The 19,570-nt window shown below is 52.0% G+C and overlaps 1 protein-coding gene across 3 annotated transcripts; it reads right to left on the bottom strand.

The window, feature by feature from the left end:
* Positions 1-2,690: 2,690 nt before the first annotated feature.
* LOC120765163 (ras-related protein Rab-6A-like) lies at positions 2,691-18,993 on the bottom strand. 3 transcript variants are annotated; one of them, XM_058424045.1, is made up of 9 exons: positions 18,812-18,979; positions 17,399-17,457; positions 15,729-15,782; positions 13,570-13,669; positions 10,674-10,802; positions 10,284-10,395; positions 7,313-7,406; positions 5,569-5,635; positions 2,691-4,774 (listed from the first exon to the last, which is right to left on the bottom strand). In XM_058424045.1, exons 1-9 carry the CDS (start codon positions 18,888-18,890, stop codon positions 4,710-4,712), a joined length of 759 nt encoding a protein of 252 aa, XP_058280028.1. In that variant the 5' UTR covers positions 18,891-18,979; the 3' UTR covers positions 2,691-4,709. The 3 variants fall into 3 exon arrangements, with proteins under 3 accessions (XP_058280028.1, XP_039945625.1, XP_039945623.1); XM_040089691.1 differs by having other exon boundaries at positions 10,674-10,779; positions 18,812-18,951; XM_040089689.2 differs by lacking the exon at positions 13,570-13,669 and having other exon boundaries at positions 10,674-10,779; positions 18,812-18,993.
* Between the last annotated feature and the right edge of the window lie 577 nt (positions 18,994-19,570).

Below are 19,570 nucleotides of genomic sequence, written 5' to 3'. Positions count from 1 at the left end.
CTTTCCCATGATTTAAAGGAATAATCTAAATGCAGAGTTCATTTCCATGGCTCAATAAGAAAACCAGCCTAAAATGGAATGACAAACTCCTCAACCCCCTGTCCCAACAGTGTTTTCACTTTCGCTCCACTGACTTCATGCTGTGTCTTTGTGTTCCCTCTGTCCCTCTCTTCTCTCTCTCAGGGAAGGCTTAGGCCTTGGAAGCTTCATGTTGACAGAAAGGGTTAAATCTGCCCAGAGTCTTTTTCTCTCTCGATGCAGCTCATGATGTTAAGATTTTCAAGGCCACGCTGTTGAGGGGGGGAAGAGCTCACACCGAAAGATCAGAGATCAGAGGGCCCGGGCAGACCGGAATCAAAATAACCAGGCAGGATCACAAATGCCTTTTTAAAACACCCCTCAGTTTAAATCGGGGCGGGCCCCGGCCCAGCCAGGCCCGTAGCTGGTATCAGATGGGGCCCGGAGGTACAGCCCGGCCAGGGCCGCTCCTCTGGGCCTGGCTCAGCCCCGCCAGGGCCGCTCCTCTGGGCTCAGCCCAGCCCGGCCAGGGCCACTCCTCTGGGCCCGGCTCAACCCCACCAGGGCCGCTCCTCTGGGCTCAGCCCAGCCCAGCCAGGGCCGCTCCTCTGGGCTCAGCCCAGCCCGGCCAGGGCCGCTCCTCTGGGCCCGGCTCAGCCCAGCCCAGCCCGGCCCGGCCAGGGCTGCTCACTCTGGGCCCGGCTCAACCCTGCCAGAGCCGCTCCTCTGGGCCCGGCTCAACCCCGCCAGGGCCGCTCCTCTGGGCCCGGCTCAACCCCGCCAGGGCCGCTCCTCTGGGCTCAGCCCAGCCCTGCCAGAGCCGCTCCTCTGGGCCCGGCTCAACCCCGCCAGGGCCGCTCCTCTGGGCTCAGCCCAGCCCGGCCAGGGCCGCTCCTCTGGGCTCAGCCCGCCCAGGGCCACTCCTCTGGGCTCAGCCCAGCCAGGGCCGCTCCTCTGGGCTCAGCCCAGCCCGGCCAGGGCCGCTCCTCTGGGCCCGGCTCAACCCCGCCAGGGCCACTCCTCTGGGCTCAGCCCAGCCCGGCCAGGGCCGCTCCTCTGGGCTCAGCCCGCCCAGGGCCACTCCTCTGGGCTCAGCCCAGCCAGGGCCGCTCCTCTGGGCTCAGCCCAGCCCTGCCAGAGCCGCTCCTCTGGGCCCGGCTCAACCCCGCCAGGGCCGCTCCTCTGGGCTCAGCCCAGCCCGGCCAGGGCCGCTCCTCTGGGCTCAGCCCGCCCAGGGCCACTCCTCTGGGCTCAGCCCAGCCAGGGCCGCTCCTCTGGGCTCAGCCCAGCCCGGCCAGGGCCGCTCCTCTGGGCCCGGCTCAACCCCGCCAGGGCCACTCCTCTGGGCTCAGCCCAGCCCGGCCAGGGCCGCTCCTCTGGGCTCAGCCCGCCCAGGGCCACTCCTCTGGGCTCAGCCCAGCCAGGGCCGCTCCTCTGGGCTCAGCCCAGCCCAGCCAGGGCCGCTCCTCTGGGCCCGGCTCAGCCCCTCCAGGGCCGCTCCTCTGGGCTCAGCCCAGCCCGGCCAGGGCCGCTCCTCTGGGCCCGGCTCAGCCCAGCCCTGCCAACTCCCACCTGCCGCACGATGTTACCTTTCCCTGTCCGGACAAAGAGAAAAACCTGACCTGCAGGAAATCAGGGTTTTTATACAGGTACTACCCAAAGTCGCATTTGACATTCTCAGTGGTCAAAACAGATGCCAGTATCCCCAAGCTAGCCCTCTGGTAGGTCCCTGTCCTTTCTAAAGCAATTTCCTGGGTGGGAAAATCATTCCACATTCCTCCATAACTAAAAAACCAAACTGTGCCAAGCCATGACAGGACCTTAAGGATCATCCAGTGCCACCCCCTGCCATGGGCAGGGACACCTTCCACTGTCCCAGGGTGCTCCAAGCCCTGTCCATCCTGGCCTGGGACGCTTGCAGGGATGAAGGGAGCACTGCCAGGGGCTCAGGCTGCAGGGCAGCATCGCTGGCAGAGGTCATGCAGGTCCTTCTGGAGCAGCAGGATCAATCCCAGGTGTGTTGCAGGGCAGGGTTCACCTGAGGGCTCCAGGAGCCACGGGCTCTGGCTGCATTGAAAGTCATGTTTGGATCCACAGGGACCTGTTGTTATCCCAAAATAGGGATCCTTCTTCCCAGGCTTTGGTAACCTCCCCCAGGTTTGAGATCATTGAAGCATGTCCAGCCCTAACCCTCAATCAGGCAATTCCAACACAAGTCACCTGTTCTTCCAACACCTGGACATCACTTCCAGCTCACTGACTGCTCAATTTCTTGGATTAAATAGCGCTTTTTTTTTTTTTTTTTTTTTTTTTTTTTTTTTTTTTCCCCTCCTGATTAGGCTTGAAAGTAACAAAGATATCAAAGGTGTAACTTCAAAGAAGAGCCTGCCTGAAAAAATTGTTAGATATTCCACATTTTGCAACAATGTCAGCAAAGTCTCAGCTTCCTCTTTCCTTTCCCCTCCTACTCCATCCTTTTTCCCTCCCTCTTTCTCCTTTTGTCCCTCCTTCTGCTCCATTCTTCCTCCCTCCCGTCCTTCCTTCTCCATTCCTCCATCTCTGTCCCTCCTCCTCAACCCCTCCTCCTCCTCCATCTCTCCTCAGGAATGGAATGTCACACCTCGGAGCAAACCCCTTTCAGCCCCAGCGTGGCGGGAGGAGAGCGAGCGCGGTGTTGGTGAAATAACTTTTATTTATTTAGTGATACACTGTGGCTGTGTCACACAGTCCTTACTCGGAGTTACAGTCACACTTACTCGCTACAGCTACAAGACAGCAGGGCCGGACACACGGCAGGAACACATCCAGAAAAACAGTGGGAAGGGAACTATTTGGATTCCACTAATTACCCCCGCCCCGTAATTGGGGTCTCCCCCCCTCCCGCCCCGGTCCGTGACTCGAACAACACGAAGGGACAGCAGAGCTGCCTGTGAGGAGGGACAGCAACACCTGTTCTACAGACACGGACACCGACACCAGCAATTCCCACAATGGGCTATGTACAGGGAATGGGATCAGCTTCCCGAGGGGCGGGGAACGGGGAGTCACATCCCAGCTTCCTCCTGCAGCCAGCTCGCCCGGAGGGGAAGGGACTCTGGGGACCTCGGTGACCTGCTGCCAGCCCAGGGCTGTCCCTTCCTGCCCCCAGGGGCACACACCGTGTCAGGGACTGGGGACACCCTGCCAGGGGAGGGGAGAGAGTGTCACTGACCCCCCCAGCGTGGTCACACTGTGGCCATTGTCCGACCACCGCATCCTCCGTGTCACACAGGCCAGGTGGGGAAAGGACAGTGGAATTCTCCTCTCTGCAAACTGACAAACCAACTTTTTGTGGACCCAAAACCCCAGGAAATCACTGAAAAGCTCTATGAAGTGATTCAAAACCAGGGGCTGGGGGAAAGGAGGCAGTTCCCAATCTTCAAGCTGGGGAAGTGACACCGGAATTCCCTTCAGCAACGTCCAGCCCTCCAACCTTCCACCCACTGTGACAGGAATTCCCTGCCACTGCTCCCCTCAGCTTTGGCAAAGGTTAAAACTCTCCCAGGAGTGAAACGGCTGCTGGTCCCACCCCAGAGCTCTGCTCCAAGGGCAGAGGCAGTGGGAACGACTCCATCAAGCAGCAGCCTGACATTGAGTGGAATGTTGCCCTTCCCTCTGCTGTGGCTCTCCTGCTCCACATGAAGCACCTTCCGTGACGAGGAACAGGAGAATGGAGATCAGGGAAGGAGCCTGAGGAACATCCATGACTCCCAGGGCAGGTATTGACCCTGCAGTGATGGATTCCAGGTCACTGCTTCCAGAATCCCTGCAGACCTCTCCCCCACCCTGCCTCAGGCTGCAAAGCCCCTGTTCTCTCCTCCTCCCACACAGACCCAACAACACCCTCTGGATGGGAAGAGATTCCAGCTGAGGGGAGCAGGCTCTGGGATGCCCTTGCCACACAAATGGGACCGACAAGGCCAAAGCTCTCAGAGTTGGGGCTTTCCAGGGCCCTGTGTGACACCAGCGGCAAAAATGGGAAGTTGTGAGCAGGAGTTAGCCAGGATCATCCACAGAAAGGAGAAACCAGGGAGCTGATGGGGTGTGTGCCCTGCGGGAAGCAAAGCCTGGGAACAGGGAACCTGTAGAGTCCAAAAAGGCAAGTCCAAGTGACTGGTTTAGGTTCAAGGAGCAGCCTTTTACCAGAGGAAGTGGGGATGCAGGACAGGGGGCTGGAGAGGGCAGGGGGAGGATGCAAGGCAGGAGGGAAGGCGGAAAACCCAAACCCCCCCCTAAGCTTCATTTCTGTCTCCCCTAACTCGGCAGCTTTTCCATGGCGTTCACAAGATACATCTGAGCAGGGAGGCTCCGGGTGGGAACAGGGAGAGAAAGGGAGTAAGAGAGAGAGAGAGAGAGAGAGAGAGAGAGAGAGAGAGAGAGGGTGTGAGAGAGAGAGAGAGAGAGAGAGGAGAGAGTGTGAAGGGCACCGTGGTGCCAAAGTGCAACAACATAAAAAAATAAACTCAAAAGACAGGACACTCATTCTGCACTCAGGGCTCAAACCATGCAGTGAGAGGGGCGGCCGGGGCTGCTCCCCACCAGTACACAGGGATTCGCTCGCTTAGGAATGGTTTTCCAGCCCCAGAGGGGTGGCAATGAGCAGGATGTTCTCCGGGAGCCCGGCCGGGCGGGGGTGCTGCTGGCAGGGGCTGTTAGCAGGAGCACCCGCTCTCCGTGACTGGCTGCTCGGGGGGCTTCTCTAGTTTGATGTCAATCACTGCAGGGACAGTCAAGGAATCACCTACAACAGGATCTGGAAGGGCTGTCTGGTGTCTCTCCGTGGCCTGCCTGCACAGGGACACGGTGAGACCTTTCAGAGGATGGACAAAAAGAGAGCAAACCCTGATGTTTCAAAGCTGTGGAAATTCCAGCGTCAGTTTGTGTGGAGAAGCAAAACTCCATTAGTTGTGTGCATTTATATCTGGCCCACAAGGAGGGTCACACAATCCCAGAATGGCTTGAGTTGGAGGGATCTTAAAGATCATCCTGTGCCATCCCCTGCCAAGGGCAGGGACACCTCCCACTATCCCAGGGTGCTCCAAACCCCATCCAACCTGGCCTTGGACACTTCCAGGGATCCAGGGGCAGCCACAGCTTCTCTGGGCACCCTCTGCCAGGGCCTGCCCACCTTCACAGGGGAGAATTCTTTCCAAATATCCCATCTCACCCCGCCCTCTGGCACTGGGAAACCATTCCCCCTTGTCCTGTCACTCCAAACCATTGTAAATATTCACTTTCCATTTTTCTTTCTGGCTCCTTCAGGTCCTGAAAGCCTGAGTTAGGTCACTCCAAAGCTCCTCTTCTCCAGCCTGAACAATCCCAATTCTCCCAACCTTACCTCATGGCAGAGCTCCTCCATCCCTCTGCGCATATTCCAACAGCTCCATGCCCTGTTTCAGCCACATCCCTGCAAAACCCCAGCAAGGCCCGTCCCCACAAGGTGCTAAAGAAAGTCAGTAAACCCAGCTTAATGTCAGACAATTGTCCAGCTCCATGGGAAAACAAGGATACTGTCTTCTTTGCTCTTCTCTGGTGTGCTGTCCATCCCAGGTAAGGCAGCAGCCACACGGCGGAAAAGCTGGAAAACAGCAAGAGAGAAGATCAAGGGTTGTCAGAAATGTTCCAGTTTAAAACACTGTTTTACAGCAGGACTGTGAAACAGAGTCTAAGCTGTATGAACTCGTTAACTGGGTACTTTAGCAGGCAGAGCAGCGACCAAAAATGCCATGAGAATTTTATGTAGGAAATTTAACAGGTTTTAAAGAACTTTATTATTAAAGAACTTATTCAACGCCCACAAAAGAAAAGAGTTTTATTTTACCTGTTCCTGCTTGAAGAAAACATGGAATTAATTAGTAACATTCTTCCAGGGATTTATGGGACTGCCTCCTGCACTCATTAAACATCATTTACCATGTCCAGCCTCTGCTTGTGCACACAGGGTGCACATCTGGGGATTCCTGATCTCTCAGCTGGCACTGAATGTTCCTCTGTGGAATAACTGAGCTTTTAGAGCCCAGCCCTTCAGGTCAGTCCTGCTGCCAAACAGCCATTCCTCAGCAGAAGCGCTGCTTCCAGGCAGCCGCAGTTACACCGGGAAGGATGTGCTGGAGCTGGGAAGGGCTGTGATATCCCCAGAAAACCCGGAAAGTGGGTTTGTATCATTCCTCAGTCAATGTTCGGAGCTGCTGCCCTCACACAGAGCAGACACTGCCAGGCTGCTGAACTCTGCTGCACCAAACACCAGAGCAATCCCTGCTGCTGCTGATCTCCCTCCCAGCAGCTCCTCAGCCACCCCTCCAAAGGGTGTTCCTTGCAAAACCAAGGTCCCAGTGAGCTGCCGGAGATTGCAGCCTTCAAATCCCAGCTCTCCCCACAAATACCCACGGGGCAAAGAAGGCAACACGAGTCAAAGTCAAACACTCAAGTGAATTCAGTCCAGAACAGCCATAAAATCTGAGCCCAAAGCCTCCTAATCCCACGTGAGGTTGTACCAAGCTGCTGGTGTGCAGCAGACTCCTGAGGATGTTTCCTAATTTCCTCCAGAGCTCACAGCTCCTTATTCCAAGCTCTGTCATATCCAGAACAATCCCTGAACCAGCGGAGAGGGGAATCACAAGCAAGAGGCAAAGGGCACAAGCAGAAATCTGAGAAATTCTGCTTAAAACAAAAATTTAAAGGTTATTTTGCTGTTTGGTTGATCAAACACCAGCACCTGGACAGTCCCTATCCTTTGAGATATTCCAAACTCAGCTGGAGTCAGCTCTGGGCAGCCTGCTCTGAGCAGGAGAGCTGGAAGGGGTGACTTCCAGGGATCCCTTCCAACCTCAATTCCCCTAAAATATTTCAAGAAATACTTCAAGATTCTCTGGCTGGCAACTAGAAAGAGGAACTTCTACTCCAGTGCATCAGCAGGAACAATTCTCCCCACTGATGTCAGCAGTGATTTCAGCAAACAGTGCATTGACTGTGAACCAAACCAAACCAGATTCCAGCTGACTGGCTGCACAAAACAATGATTTTTCCCCTTTCCCATCCCTCAGCACATTCTGGAGCGAGCTCTCCTTTGTTTAGCTTTGACAGGGAATCATTGACTCAACAGGAAAGGAGCTTGCACTACATAAACCAAGAAACATCACAGGGGCTGGCATCAAACAGGAGGAAATTCCTGCAGGATCACAGGGCCACCCTGGAGCAGAGCCTGAGCAGTGAGGGACAGACAGAGGGACAGACTGAGCACACAACCTGGACTTACCTGTTTCACATTGTAGCCAGTCTTTGCACTGGTCTCAATGAACATCACATTCAGCTCTTTGGCTCTCTGTTCCCCTTCCTCTGTGGTGATTTGCCTGCACAAAAGTGGAAAAGAGACACAAGGAACAGAAGGAAGAGTTAGAGACAGCTGGGAATGAGTTGCTGCTCCCTCTCCAAGAGGGAACAGCCCACCTCAGGAGCCTCAAGGCTTCACCGCCCTCAGGGGTTTCAGTTTGGAGTGAAACCACCTCAGGGAAGCTGCCCAGGGAACATGTGGAGAGGTGGCAGATGAGCAGCACAGGACAGAGCCTCTGCAGAACATCTGAGCCTCATCCACGGCACTCCAGGGAAGGAAAAATCCCCACACCCAGACAGGGAGTTTCCCAAATCTAACAGAGGGAATGTTGTGAGGTGACACAAAGACTCCAGAAAGGCTCCAGCAGCAGGGACAGTGCAGCACCTTGAGGAGAGCATCTGGAATTGCCCCTCTGAGCAGCACCCTGTGTCCCATTAAGTCCTGCTTTAGCAGTGCTTTCAAACACACAGCACATTCAGCTCTTGGGCTTTTCCCTCACCCTCCTCTACAGAAATCTGTCTCAAGCAATGAGAACAAATTACAGAGCAGAAAAACCAAACCAAAGCAAGAGTCCAAAAATGAGAGAAAAAAAGCTGCAGGGAGGGAAAAAACAAAACAAAACACAACCCAAAACACCTCACAAAAACAAAAAAACCCCCAAAACCACACAAACAAAACCACCTAACCAACCGAACAACTGAAAAAAACCGCACAAAAACCCAACCCAACCAAAAAGAACCCACCAAAAAACCAGCCACCAACTGAAGCGACATCGGGTGGAATGAACCACTCACCAGGCTGCACTGAACAGAACAGGGCTATTTTTAGTGCAGCATTTTGGCCTCAGAACTTGCCTCATCCCCGGTTTTTATCAGAGGATGAATGGCTCCCCTGTATTCTGCCTCCAAAGATGTCACCTTTGTGACACCAAAGGTGGCTTTGTCCAGCCTTAAGGGCACTTTAATTTCAGCCTCACACAAATGCAACTTCCTTTGAAATGAAAGGCAAGGCAGCTTCCTGTTACTGACACCTGGATATCCCCTTCCTCATCATTCCAAATTCCAGCCCGCACCAGGACTACTGCCACATTTAGCTCCCAAAATAAGAATTTCCAGTAGTGCCAGGCCAGCTGTTGTGCACCATCAGGAAATACCCCAAGGCCGAAATGATCCCACTGGGCTTTCTAGTTTCACAGGAAAATGGATTTAGAGAGGAATTAGAAATGCCAGGTTATTCAGTCAGGGAGCTGCAGTTACTCCCAGCTCCCAGGAGGGCAAAGGAGAGATTCAGTGGCCAAAATCCAGAGCTGGAGCAGGGACAACATCTTGGATTTTGCTTTTGTGAACAATTTCAGGGACAGAACATGAGTTCATCACACATGCAGTTCTTAAGCAAAATGAACTGTGAATGTTTTTATTGTATTCCTAAAGCTCCGAGCACCAAGTTTTAGGAATATTTCCAAAGGGCAAGGCACAGGACACCTCGAAATGCTGCTCAGTGAAGTAGGAAAAGCCAAGTGGAATTATTCCTGCTTTTCCTGCTGGGCATGAAAACTAAAACTCTGCAGGGCAAACAGCCAGGGATGCTGGGGATGTTGGGACACAAAACCACCAGAATCACAGGAAAAAATCCACACCACAACTCATCCTGAATGTGTAACTGCAGGGGTGAGTAAAGCAGGAGTAAGAATTTCAAATGTGGGAATGTTCCACAATGGAGCACCCAGATCACTCTGCCCATCATCCCACGAAACAGAGTGAGCAATGATATTCAAATAAAAGCCAATATTTTTGCTGAGAAAACATTAATTTCATCTATAAATTGTTCTTCTTTGATCAGGAAAATCTTGCAAACAGCCAAAGCACCAGGATTTGATTTTTTAATACTTATTTTGCCGTGAGATCCAGGTGGTTCCCAGTTCTGCCTTCCTGAGGTGATTTTCTGTGCATCAGATCAAAAGCCCCCCATGGTTTCAAGCCCTCACACATCCCCTGACACCCAAAGCCCACATTTCTGGGGTGTGTGAGGATGTTTCAGTTGGAAGGGCTGGAACTGCCTGGTTCACTCCATCTCCCCTTTCCCAGCTGCATCTGGCACCACCCATTAAAATAAAAACCTTCCCGTATCTACACTGCTCCTGATACCTTCCTCAGGAACTAAAATCTCTGAAAATATTCAACAAAATCATTGTCAAACCAACAATCCAGAGAAGGATTTGACATAGGAACACAAAGTAAAGCCTGTGCTCTTCTAAGAACCCATTACATTGGTTATTTTGGTTGATGCGCTGCAGAATTAAGAGTATTAAAGCAAATTGCTTTATGGCACCTCCCAAAACATTAAGTCTGTGCCATTTTAGGAGTCTAATTAAAGTTTTGGGTCTCTGGGGGAAGTTTGGGTTTTGCTGATCTGGTTTCCTTCCACACATCCACAAGCTCAGTGCGTGTTACATATGACACGAAATTTATAGGCAGAGAAATTCAGACTTTTACATCAATCCTACAAAAGTCCGTGCTGCATCTTAATGAGGAGAAACTGTGCCATGAACCTCCAGCTGCATGAGCACAGAGGGAAATTGGCGGAAAATAGTGAAAATCAGCTGATTTCCCTGCTTTCACAGGCGGCTTTTAGCCATTACCTCGGTGTGAAAAGGAAAATCAGACAAAATACCCCACTGAGAAAACGGTGCAGAGCCACTTAAGTAAATTTTTTAGGTGGGTTTGTTTTAAACTATTTGTTGGACAGCAAAGGGAATAACTTCTGCTGAAACCAGAAATGAGAATTTCCTGACAAGCAAACGATGTTTTATATAAAACCAAGCCTTGCTTTAAGCCCAGGCTGGCCCCAGTCCTTGGTGGCTCTGGGCAGGGCAGCAGGGCCCCGTTTCCCCCATTACCTCTTGTCTGCCAGGTCGGTTTTGTTCCCCACCAACATGATGATGACATCACTGCCTCGCTCTGTCCTGACGTCATCGATCCACTTGGAGGTTTGCTGGAAAGAATTCAAGTCTAGCAGGGAACAATGAGATGGCAAAGCTGAGGGTAAAACTCCTTTATGACAGGGAAAATGCTTCACTTGGACTCAGGTGCTCCTCCAAACCTCCCCACCCCACATCAATAATTTCCCACCCGGAAGAGAAAAGAAAGAAGGGGGGAAAAATTTCTGATTTTGATGGTGTTTTTGCAGAACTTCTGGTTGCAGCTTCTCATTTCTGCTCCTGTGGGGTGTTTCCAACGAGGACACAGCAGAGCACCACCCCCCTGCGCTGCCACCAGGCCCCACTCACTTGTGATGTCATAGACCACGACGGCGATGGTGGAGTCGCGGATGTAGCTGGGGATGAGGCTGCGGAACCGCTCCTGCCCCGCCGTGTCCCAGAGCTGCAGCCGGACCTGCTGGGGCCAGCCCGGCCCACCAGGGAGAGGAAAGAGAGCAGGAAAACCCTTTAGGGAAAAGGCCACTTCCGCACCCAGCTGCAGCAGCTGAGGTGACCTCGTCATCTCGCCCCAAATCCAACCACAGCAGAGCTCCTTCCTGGATCTGTTTGTAAAGTGCTTTAATTCCCTCCTTTGCTCACCCAGAGATCCTGCCGTTCCCAAACCTCTCTAGGATTTGGCTCCCACCTCATTACTGGGGGCAGCCAACAGTACAGCACTCATCCCCCAGGATTATGGACACACAGGACTCATAGCCTGGAGCGTCTCTGATCAAAGCTTTTGGGGCAATTCCCACAGGGCAGAGAGCAGGCAGGGAAACAGCATCCAACCTCCAGCATGGAGCATCCATGTGATGGCAGTGGGGATCTTCAGTGATGTTGAAGCAACGACTAACTTAAAATCCAGCAGAAAAGGAAAGCAAATGTCACACACTGCAGGGTTCAGGTGGTGCAAAGGACATGGGGTTCTCCCTTCAAGAGCAGCACAGGAGTCACAAAAATGCTGGGACACGTGGAGCTTGACCCCAAACACAAACCGTTATTATATATTGTTATAAATGACAGCTCCAAGGTCTGGGACTTGCCTGGCTGAACCAGCACTGCTCAAAAACTCCCCAAATAAAAAGCTTTCCACGCTGGGAGTGCCTCCTTTTCCTTCGCCCCACAGTGCCTGAAAACAGGATTGCTCCTCATTCCCAACAGTTTTATGGAGGCACCCACTGGTTCCCAGTTCACAGCCACAAATAATCCCAGCAGGGAGGCAGAGTGCCGGTTAATGAGGAAGCTCATCAAGGAAAAAGCAGCTTCCTCAGGACCAATCATTGCTTGCTTGGAAGAGGAAGAGAGGCTGATCGAGCACAGGGCTGCAGTCAGATTCAAAACAACATCATATCTACATCAGGGAATGTCGAGCTGATGCCCTTGGGGCTTAAGGAAGATTTTTATAGTTAAAGCAATTAGCTCTTGCTTCGTTTTGAAGGCAGACTTGATTACAGGAGCAGAAGTCAAGGCTCTTCTCTATCCCAGGAAACTCAAGGTGACAAACTGGGAGCACCTGGGCAGTGTCACAGCAGAGCTGGAAGATCAGACTGATCCCGACAGCTCCTGGAATTCCCAAGCTTCCACAGCCTCCCTGGAAAGCGCTGTTACACTAGAATATTCACCATGAACATTCACCCAGGTGGTGACTGAGCCACCCCAAACCTTCAGACTCACAGGCAAAAGGCAACTGGAGAAGTACCACAGAGCTGGCCCAGGTAATCTGCTGAATTCATTAAATTAGTTTAATTTGTAGTTTGTGCAGGGTAATGCTCTTTGAGGGGAGGTCTCCAGTGAGCAGGTATCACACAGACCCAGGTTTGCTGCACTTCTGCAAGTCCAGGTTTGTGTGCACCCACTTTAGATGGAAAAATACAAATAGCCACTGTGGGACACCAGGAATGAGCCCAGCATCCCTTAGGAACAATCTTCAGGAGGGGCCTGAGCAGAGTACGGACTCCCCTGGTGGATCTCTCCACCTGCATTTTGGGACCTGCATGTCCAGCACATCAACAATAACTAAACAATTTCATAGTGCCCCCAGAAGTACCTGAGCATGTCCCTTCTGCAAGACAACTTTGAACCTCTCAATCACTAAGAACAAAATGAAATTATCTGCAAAGATCAGCCCGTTACTGAAAAATGACGAGATCAGCTGTCACTTAATTTCTTCTGACATGGCTGGGAGCTCTTAAGAACAGCCTGGACTGGCAAAAATGTTTCCAGCTGCCTGGATAAACAGCATCCTGGACTTATACAGTGGGAAAAATGGTGCCAAGCTGTGCATCCTGCCCCGCTGCCTCAGCCAGGAGAATCCCCAGCACAGGCCACCGCCTGCACATCTCTGTGATCCCCAAACAGGCCAGTTCGACATCATCTGCACCAAAACAGGAATTCCCCCTGAATTCTCTCCAGGACTGGGAGAAATACCAGGAAATTATTTGCCCTGAATAGCGAGGATAAATCACAGCCTGTTATTTGTTAAGCACTTCAGCTTAGCAGAGTAAAACAAACGCCTGGTCCTCATTGTAAACATTCTGTTGGTAACAGAATAAAGCTGGGCCAGAGCTTTTCCACCTGTGCTGTTTTCATTACTGAAATTTATATAAATCCCGATACTGTAGATTAACAAAACCCTGACCAGATCAAGTGGAATCAATAACAAGGAGTTACAATGAAATCATTCTCTTCATAACTTCCTATCTTCTATTAAAACATTCATGTCGAGAGTTACAGAGAATTTCCCTCCAAGCTTGTTTGTTCTTTAGAAATTTTGGTTGTTGCATCTCTCCTCTTTCAAAAGCCCTCTCATGAGTCTCCAGGTCGCTCTTCCAACAAATGGGAATATTGAATCCTCCTAAATCACTCCAGACCTTCTGTTTAAAAGGATCTTGTCTTGTTTTACCTACCCTTACAACATTCCTCTGCTTTGGCACCTGAAGCTGTTACTTGGATAACCTCTCTCCTTACCCAGAAATGAAAAAGAAAAATAATTTGGAAGTTGGAAAAATAAAAAACAAAACAGAAAAACAGTAAAGCTTTCCGAAGGCTACCAGCAACCAGCACAGACACTGGAATTCCCAATCCCTGTCAGCACCCAGAGGTGGCTGATGGGCTATTTTAGCTCTTTTTGGGCACCACCACCACTTCCAGAGTAAAGATACGTGTTAAAAGCAAGGTCCCTGCAGACCCTGGGCTCGATACCTACTTGTGATGTCAAAGACAATGAGAGCCACAGCAGAGTCACGGATGGATCTGGGAATGAGGAACCTCTCCTGGCCGGCTGTGTCCCACAGCTGCAGCCTGATCTGGGAAATGGAAAAGTGTAGGGGAAGGGGAAGGGGAACAGCAGGAAAATGGAGAACAAAACCAAAACTCAAGTGAAATCAAAATAAATAAATGAAAATAAGTTGCAAAGCAAAACTAAGGCAATAAAATGAAAAGTCCAAATGGAACAGAAATGTGAAAAGAGGCAGCGACACTTCCTGAGGTCTGGGAACACCCCTCCCTCCACAAATCCAGGAATATCACACGCATGCCAACATCAGAAACCAGGAGAGCCCTAAATCCCTCCCTCACAGCACCAGCTGACAAGGCAAATGCACAGCCAGGCCTCAGGGATCCTGAAAGAACAGCCACACAAACAGCTGGCCAGATGTGGGACTCCTGACCCTAAGGACCACCTCAGCCCCGCCTGGATGATCCCGCTGGAAAACTAGAGCAACCAGCCTCCAGGCTGGCTTCTCCTGCACTGCGATCCAACAAGGCTGGGAAGGAATGGACAGAGGAGGAAGAACTGCTCAGTCTGTCAGGAATGAGGGGAACTGGCACATGGACGTGGCTCCTGACAGCCAGGACTGAGGATGGGGCTCCTGGCGGCTCCAGCTCACTTAAATGCCACGCATCCCAATGCTGGGAATGTCACACTGCTGCCCTTCCTGGGAGGTGGTTCTAAAGAACCAAATTCCACACGCATTTCATGGAATCTCAGAGTGGTTTGGGTGGGATGGGATCATAAGGCTCGTCTCATTCCATCCTTCCAAGGCCAGGGACACCTTCCGCTGGTCCAGGATGCTCCAAGCCTGTCCAACCTGGCCTTAGACACTTCCAGGGATGAGGATCCCTTTTTCTGGCTTGTCCAGGTCACGTTTAGAGCCGAGTGGCAGAGCACAGGTACAATTTCAGGATACTTTATTTCCCGTAAGGCCATATCAAATCCACCAAAGCACACATCCCAGCTGGAGATTCAGCATTCCTCATTTCCAGCCCAGAAATCAAAGCCTATTGCAAAATCCAGCATTAACCACATCTGAAAAACTATTCCAGTGTCTGAATTTTCTCAGCCTGTTTGGCTGCATCTGTCCCTCCTCTTATCCACACTCCTCACCTCTGTTATTCGAACAGGCTTGATGGGCTCTGTGGGGTCACTTACATAATCAGGAAAGCTCACAGCATTCCAACATTGGGAGGAAAATGGGATTTTCTGGATAGGAGGGCAGCAGGTGAATGACATCCTGACTTACACAACCACGAGAAACCACTCTAACAGCACACAGGCATCCGCAAGCGTCAAGCAGCATTTCCAGGATCTTTGCCTTAAACAAAGGTTAAGGAAGGGCTTTCCTAAGAGGGAATTATTGGTAAAATGGCAGAGAAACTCTCAGGAAACTCAGCGCACACACTGGGAAGAGACTTCATTGTTAGCAGCAGGCCCAAAGCTCCGCACAAGAGCTCCCTGCTCCCCACAGCCCTGTCACACTCCTCACACAGCAGCAAAATGGCAAACACTGGCAAAAACATGAGCAAACCCACAAATACTGAGAGGAAATCCAGGAGAAGGGAGTGAGAGGTCTCTGTGCAAACAGGAATCTCATGCAGGCTAAATCCCAAATTGCTTTACTGCAGTAGGTCAGAGCTGTGTTACCACAGGAGCTTCCTAGGAGGAGGAACGAGGTTCAATCACGAAGGACTCCAAGACTTGGAACGCCAATTCCTTGGCTTTTTACTGGCTTCAGGAGCTGCACTGGATGAGCCATGTGGGTCCTTTCCAGCTCAGAACATTCTGTGGCACCTGAGGTCTGCTCAGGCCTTTTCATCCTGACAATCCCAGAGGCACAGCCGCAAATTCAGGGAGCAAACTGCACCTAAAGCAGGTCCACACAACATGGAACACATTCCCTGGGACGTGGCCATTATCCAGCCCCAATTTTTCATGGAAGACTTCCTGAGAGAGGTATCAGATCTTGTAGCAGTGATGGGATTCAACCAAGGTTGGTTCTCTGGAGGCTGCTGGGGGGTTCCAGCAGCTGCTGGAGGAAGGGCCAGGGGGAAGAGCCCTCCCAGCCACCCCACCCCTGCCCCACTCACCGTGCGGTCCTCCAGGTACATTGTTTTGGACAGGAAATCAATTCCAATGGTTGCCTGGAAAGAGGAGAAGCATTAGGAGCTGTGACTTGCCCTCCTGCATCCCCTTTCTGCACAAACTCTCAGAAATGTTCACGAACTTGTTAGGATGCTGGTGAAGTGATTTGCCTTCAATTGCCTTCAACTCATGTGATAAAAACAAAGCTACCTGGGGATCTGCACCAGCTGCATTTCATTGCATCCTTCAACACTTCTCAGCTCTACAAGAACCTCTGAGTCTGGATTTTAACCTCAGACATTCCTGTATCTCCACATGGATCGCATCTGAGCTGGCAGCTCCTTCTGGCCCGCTCCAGTTCAGTCTGGTAAGAACTATCTTGACAGAAATACCCAAAAGGTAGAACAAATGAGATCCACAAAATATGGGAAACCAAAAGCTAAAAAGCCATGTTTATCCAGGCCTTTCCACTTCAGAATGTGCTTCACTTCCAGTGACATTCAGCAGCTGCCTTTCCCAGGCAGGTCTGCATCCACTCCCATTCCCATTGCTACGGCAATTCCAGCACAAAGGCATTTAAAATAATGCACTAAGTTAGGTGCACTCCCAGGCACTTCAATCAAGGAGCTGTCCCAGCCCATCAGAACTCTTGGAAAGAGGAGAGAGCTCCTGATGGAACAGATTTGAGTGTTTCAGGCAAATTACCCCCACTCTTAACACACACAGAGCTGAACATGCACCACTCCAAAGAGCGGTGCAGTCAGTTTTGGGAAGGAGAATTTATTTCTGGGAGGTCCATTTTCCAACCAGGCCATGGTTTATAACGACTACAATAAGCAAAAAAAAAATCTATGAGAGCATCTTACAAGAGACAGGAAAAGAAAGGAAGCACAGGAGAAGAAAAAACACAGGAAGCACAAGAGGATCCAGTTCCAGCAAGTGACATGTCCTCGACTTTAAATCACCCCAAAGACAAAGCCCTAATCTCATCTGCTTTACAGATATTTGATATTCCCATGAAATAAATATTTCTGAGTGCCTTTCGTGCAATTAATTCTTCCCCAAACCTTCAGGCCTCTTACACTTCTTCTGCTTTTCATCTGCAGCCTCTGCATCCCCACCCCCCTCCCTGCCTGCCAAGACTTCCCTGGCTTCTCCTATCTTTAGTCCTTTAGTCAAAAAATAGTAAAAAAAAAATTGAGAGACAAAATATACCAAGCTGACTTCTGGCAGATCCATCTACTCACTCCAGACTCAACTATTCCGACTGAAATGGAAGCTCTAAAGATAACAGAGACCAAGAATGTCAGAAGATGTTGGGTTTTTATTAATTCTCCATTTCCTGAGGCTCCCATATCCGTCACCAGAAATCCTGGCCAGGATCTTCCCATAAAACAATGTTCTTCCCATCTTCCCTCAAGGGAAATCTCACAGAGTCTATCCCACAAAGGGGATCTAAACCTCGCTGCCTTTCTGGACACCACACTTCCTGACATCACACTGGATGCTTTGATTTAATCACGAAGCTTCCTCTCCATCTGAACATTTTAACATCTTATCTGATCTTGAACCGACATCTCATGGAGATATGGGCTCCCAGGCATCCATCTGAACATCAGGGCATGGATTTATCCATAAATACATATTTAAAAAGCAAATAAATGGTATCACATACCTGGTAAGTATTGTCAAAACTGTCATACATAAACCTGGTGATCAGGGAGGTTTTCCCAACTACAAGAGAAGAGAAAAATTACTTTCAGGTAGCAGTGGGGGGAAAAAAAAAAAAAAAAAAGGAAAAAAAAAGCACTGCTTTGGGAGTGGCATTGATCTGACAGCAGCTGCCAATCTCAGGGCATTCCCATTCCAGCTACACCTTCCTGGGAAATAGCCAGCTGGAAATTTCAGTCCCAACACGACAGAGGCAGATCAACCTCTGCAGGTCCAAAATGATCACGGTGATAACCTGGCTCTCAGATCAGGTGTGGTGATAACAGAGGCCTGGTTGTTTGCTTTGGGCAAGCAATAAATCTGCTTTGTTACCCTGTTCTGCTCCTTATGTAACCCCCAGGTCTGGGACATAAACATCAAAACAAAGCTGGTGATATCTCAGATGCTGTTCTGCTGCCTTCGGCTGCATGGAAAAACAACATTCCACACTCCCATCCTTCCTTCATAACAGGATTTCAGATACAGAGCAAACTCTGGTGGTTTGTTTCAAAACTTTAAATTTTACATCTCCAAATAGCATCAAGAGACAAAGTGCAGAGCTGACAAGAAGTGAAAAACAAAGGTAAAGCTCCAATTCTGGCTCAGGAAGGTGGAGGAAGCCAAGAAAAATTCAAAGGACACAGACAGAAGAGGAACAAATTGCTGAAAAACGTTGTGAAATGAAGAGCATTGGAAAGGGTTAAAAACAGATTAGACAAATGTCTATCAGCAGCAACGTCAATCCTGCATTGGAAAGGCTGGGAAATTAGAAAACTTCTGGAAATCCCCCAGAGATTTCCAGTTCCAGGCTCGAGGAGAAGGTGAGGAGTAATAACCCCACGATGGTTTGGGTTGGAAGGGACCTTAAAGCTCATCCCTGTCGTGGGCAGAGACACCGTCCACAGCCCAGGCGGCTCCGAGCCCCGTCCGACGGGCCTTGGACACTCCCAGCGCGAAAACGGCACGGTTCCAAGGAAAAACACACACCTCACCCATCTATTCCCAGGGAAGGGGCACAAAAGGGAGGCCATTTGAGGCAAAACGAAACCCCCGCGGCTGGGAGGGAGGGAGGGAGGCAGGCCGCGGCCGCCGGGAGCTCCCGCAGCTCCGGGGCCGCCTCCCCGCACGGGCTGCGGGCGCACTGCGGGCCCGGGAGGGCGGAACGGAGCCCCGGCCGACGGGAAGGGCTGCGAACGGAGCCCCGGGCCCCGCCCGCGGAGGCCTCGGGCCGGGCCGCCCCTCTCCGGGCCCCGCCAGGCCCGAACCGCGTCCCCCGCCCCGGGCACGGCGCGGCCCCGGCCCCGCACGGCCTCCGGGCGCTGCCCCCGCCCCGCACGGCCCCTCCCGGCTCCGCCCGGGGGCCCGGCCCGGCTCTCACCGCTCTGCTCGCCCAGGAAGACCAGCTTGAACTTCCTGAGCGGGTTCCCGAAGTCGCCGCCGCTGCCGGGCGCGGACATGGCGGCGCGGGGGGGCCGAGCGGGAGCCGTGATGGGGACAAGGAGACAGCGCCGAGCGCCCCGGTACCAGCGCCCCGCGCGTCACCTCCGCCGCGTCACCGCCGGCCCGCCCCGCGGGGAGGAGCGGGGCCGCGGCCAGGGCGGGGGCCGTGCTGCCGGGGAGGGCGGTTGCCATGGCGACGGGAGGGGGTTGCCGTGGTGATGGGGAAGGGCGGTTGCCATGGCGACGGGAGGGTGTTGCCGTGGTGATGGGGAGGGCGGTTGCCATGGCGACGGGAGGGGGGTTGCCGTGGTGATGGGGGGGAGGTTGCCACGGAGACCGGGTGGCCTCTGAGGGGAGGATGGTGTGGATTGTAGCGGGTTGAGCCTGGGCTGTAGTGGGAATGGTGTGGTGGGATGGGAGCCGGATGTGCCGGGCAGCATCCGGCTGTAGCCTGGCTGGACCCCTCTGTAACGGGGAGGGTTGTAGCAGAATGGATGTGGCTGTACCAGGAATGGCTGTAGCAGAATGGGTCTGGCTGTAACGGGGAGGGTGAAGCAGAATGGGTCTGGCTGTACTGGGGATGGCTCTAGCAGAATGGATGTGGCTGTACTGGGGATGGCTGTAGCAGAATGGTTCTGGCTGTACCGGGAATGGCAGTAGCAGAATGGTTCTGGCTGTAACAGGGATGGCTGTAGCA

Source organism: Hirundo rustica, chromosome Z (genome assembly GCF_015227805.2).
Source record: "Hirundo rustica isolate bHirRus1 chromosome Z, bHirRus1.pri.v3, whole genome shotgun sequence".
Taxonomy (NCBI): Eukaryota; Metazoa; Chordata; class Aves; order Passeriformes; family Hirundinidae; genus Hirundo; species Hirundo rustica.
Note: the sequence above shows the minus strand (reverse complement) of the source record. Positions and strands in the feature narration are given on the sequence as shown.

Excerpts from the sequence above, each read along its gene's own strand:
- LOC120765163 (XM_058424045.1), bottom strand. The coding sequence starts at position 18,890 with ATGTCCGCGCCCGGCAGCGGCGGCGACTTCGGGAACCCGCTCAGGAAG. Across the intron at positions 17,458-18,811 it reads CTTCCTGGGCGAGCAGAGCG|TTGGGAAAACCTCCCTGATC; the intron begins GTGAGAGCCGGG and ends CTTCTCTTGTAG. Across the intron at positions 7,407-10,283 it reads ACCGACCTGGCAGACAAGAG|GCAAATCACCACAGAGGAAG; the intron begins GTAATGGGGGAA and ends ACTTTTGTGCAG.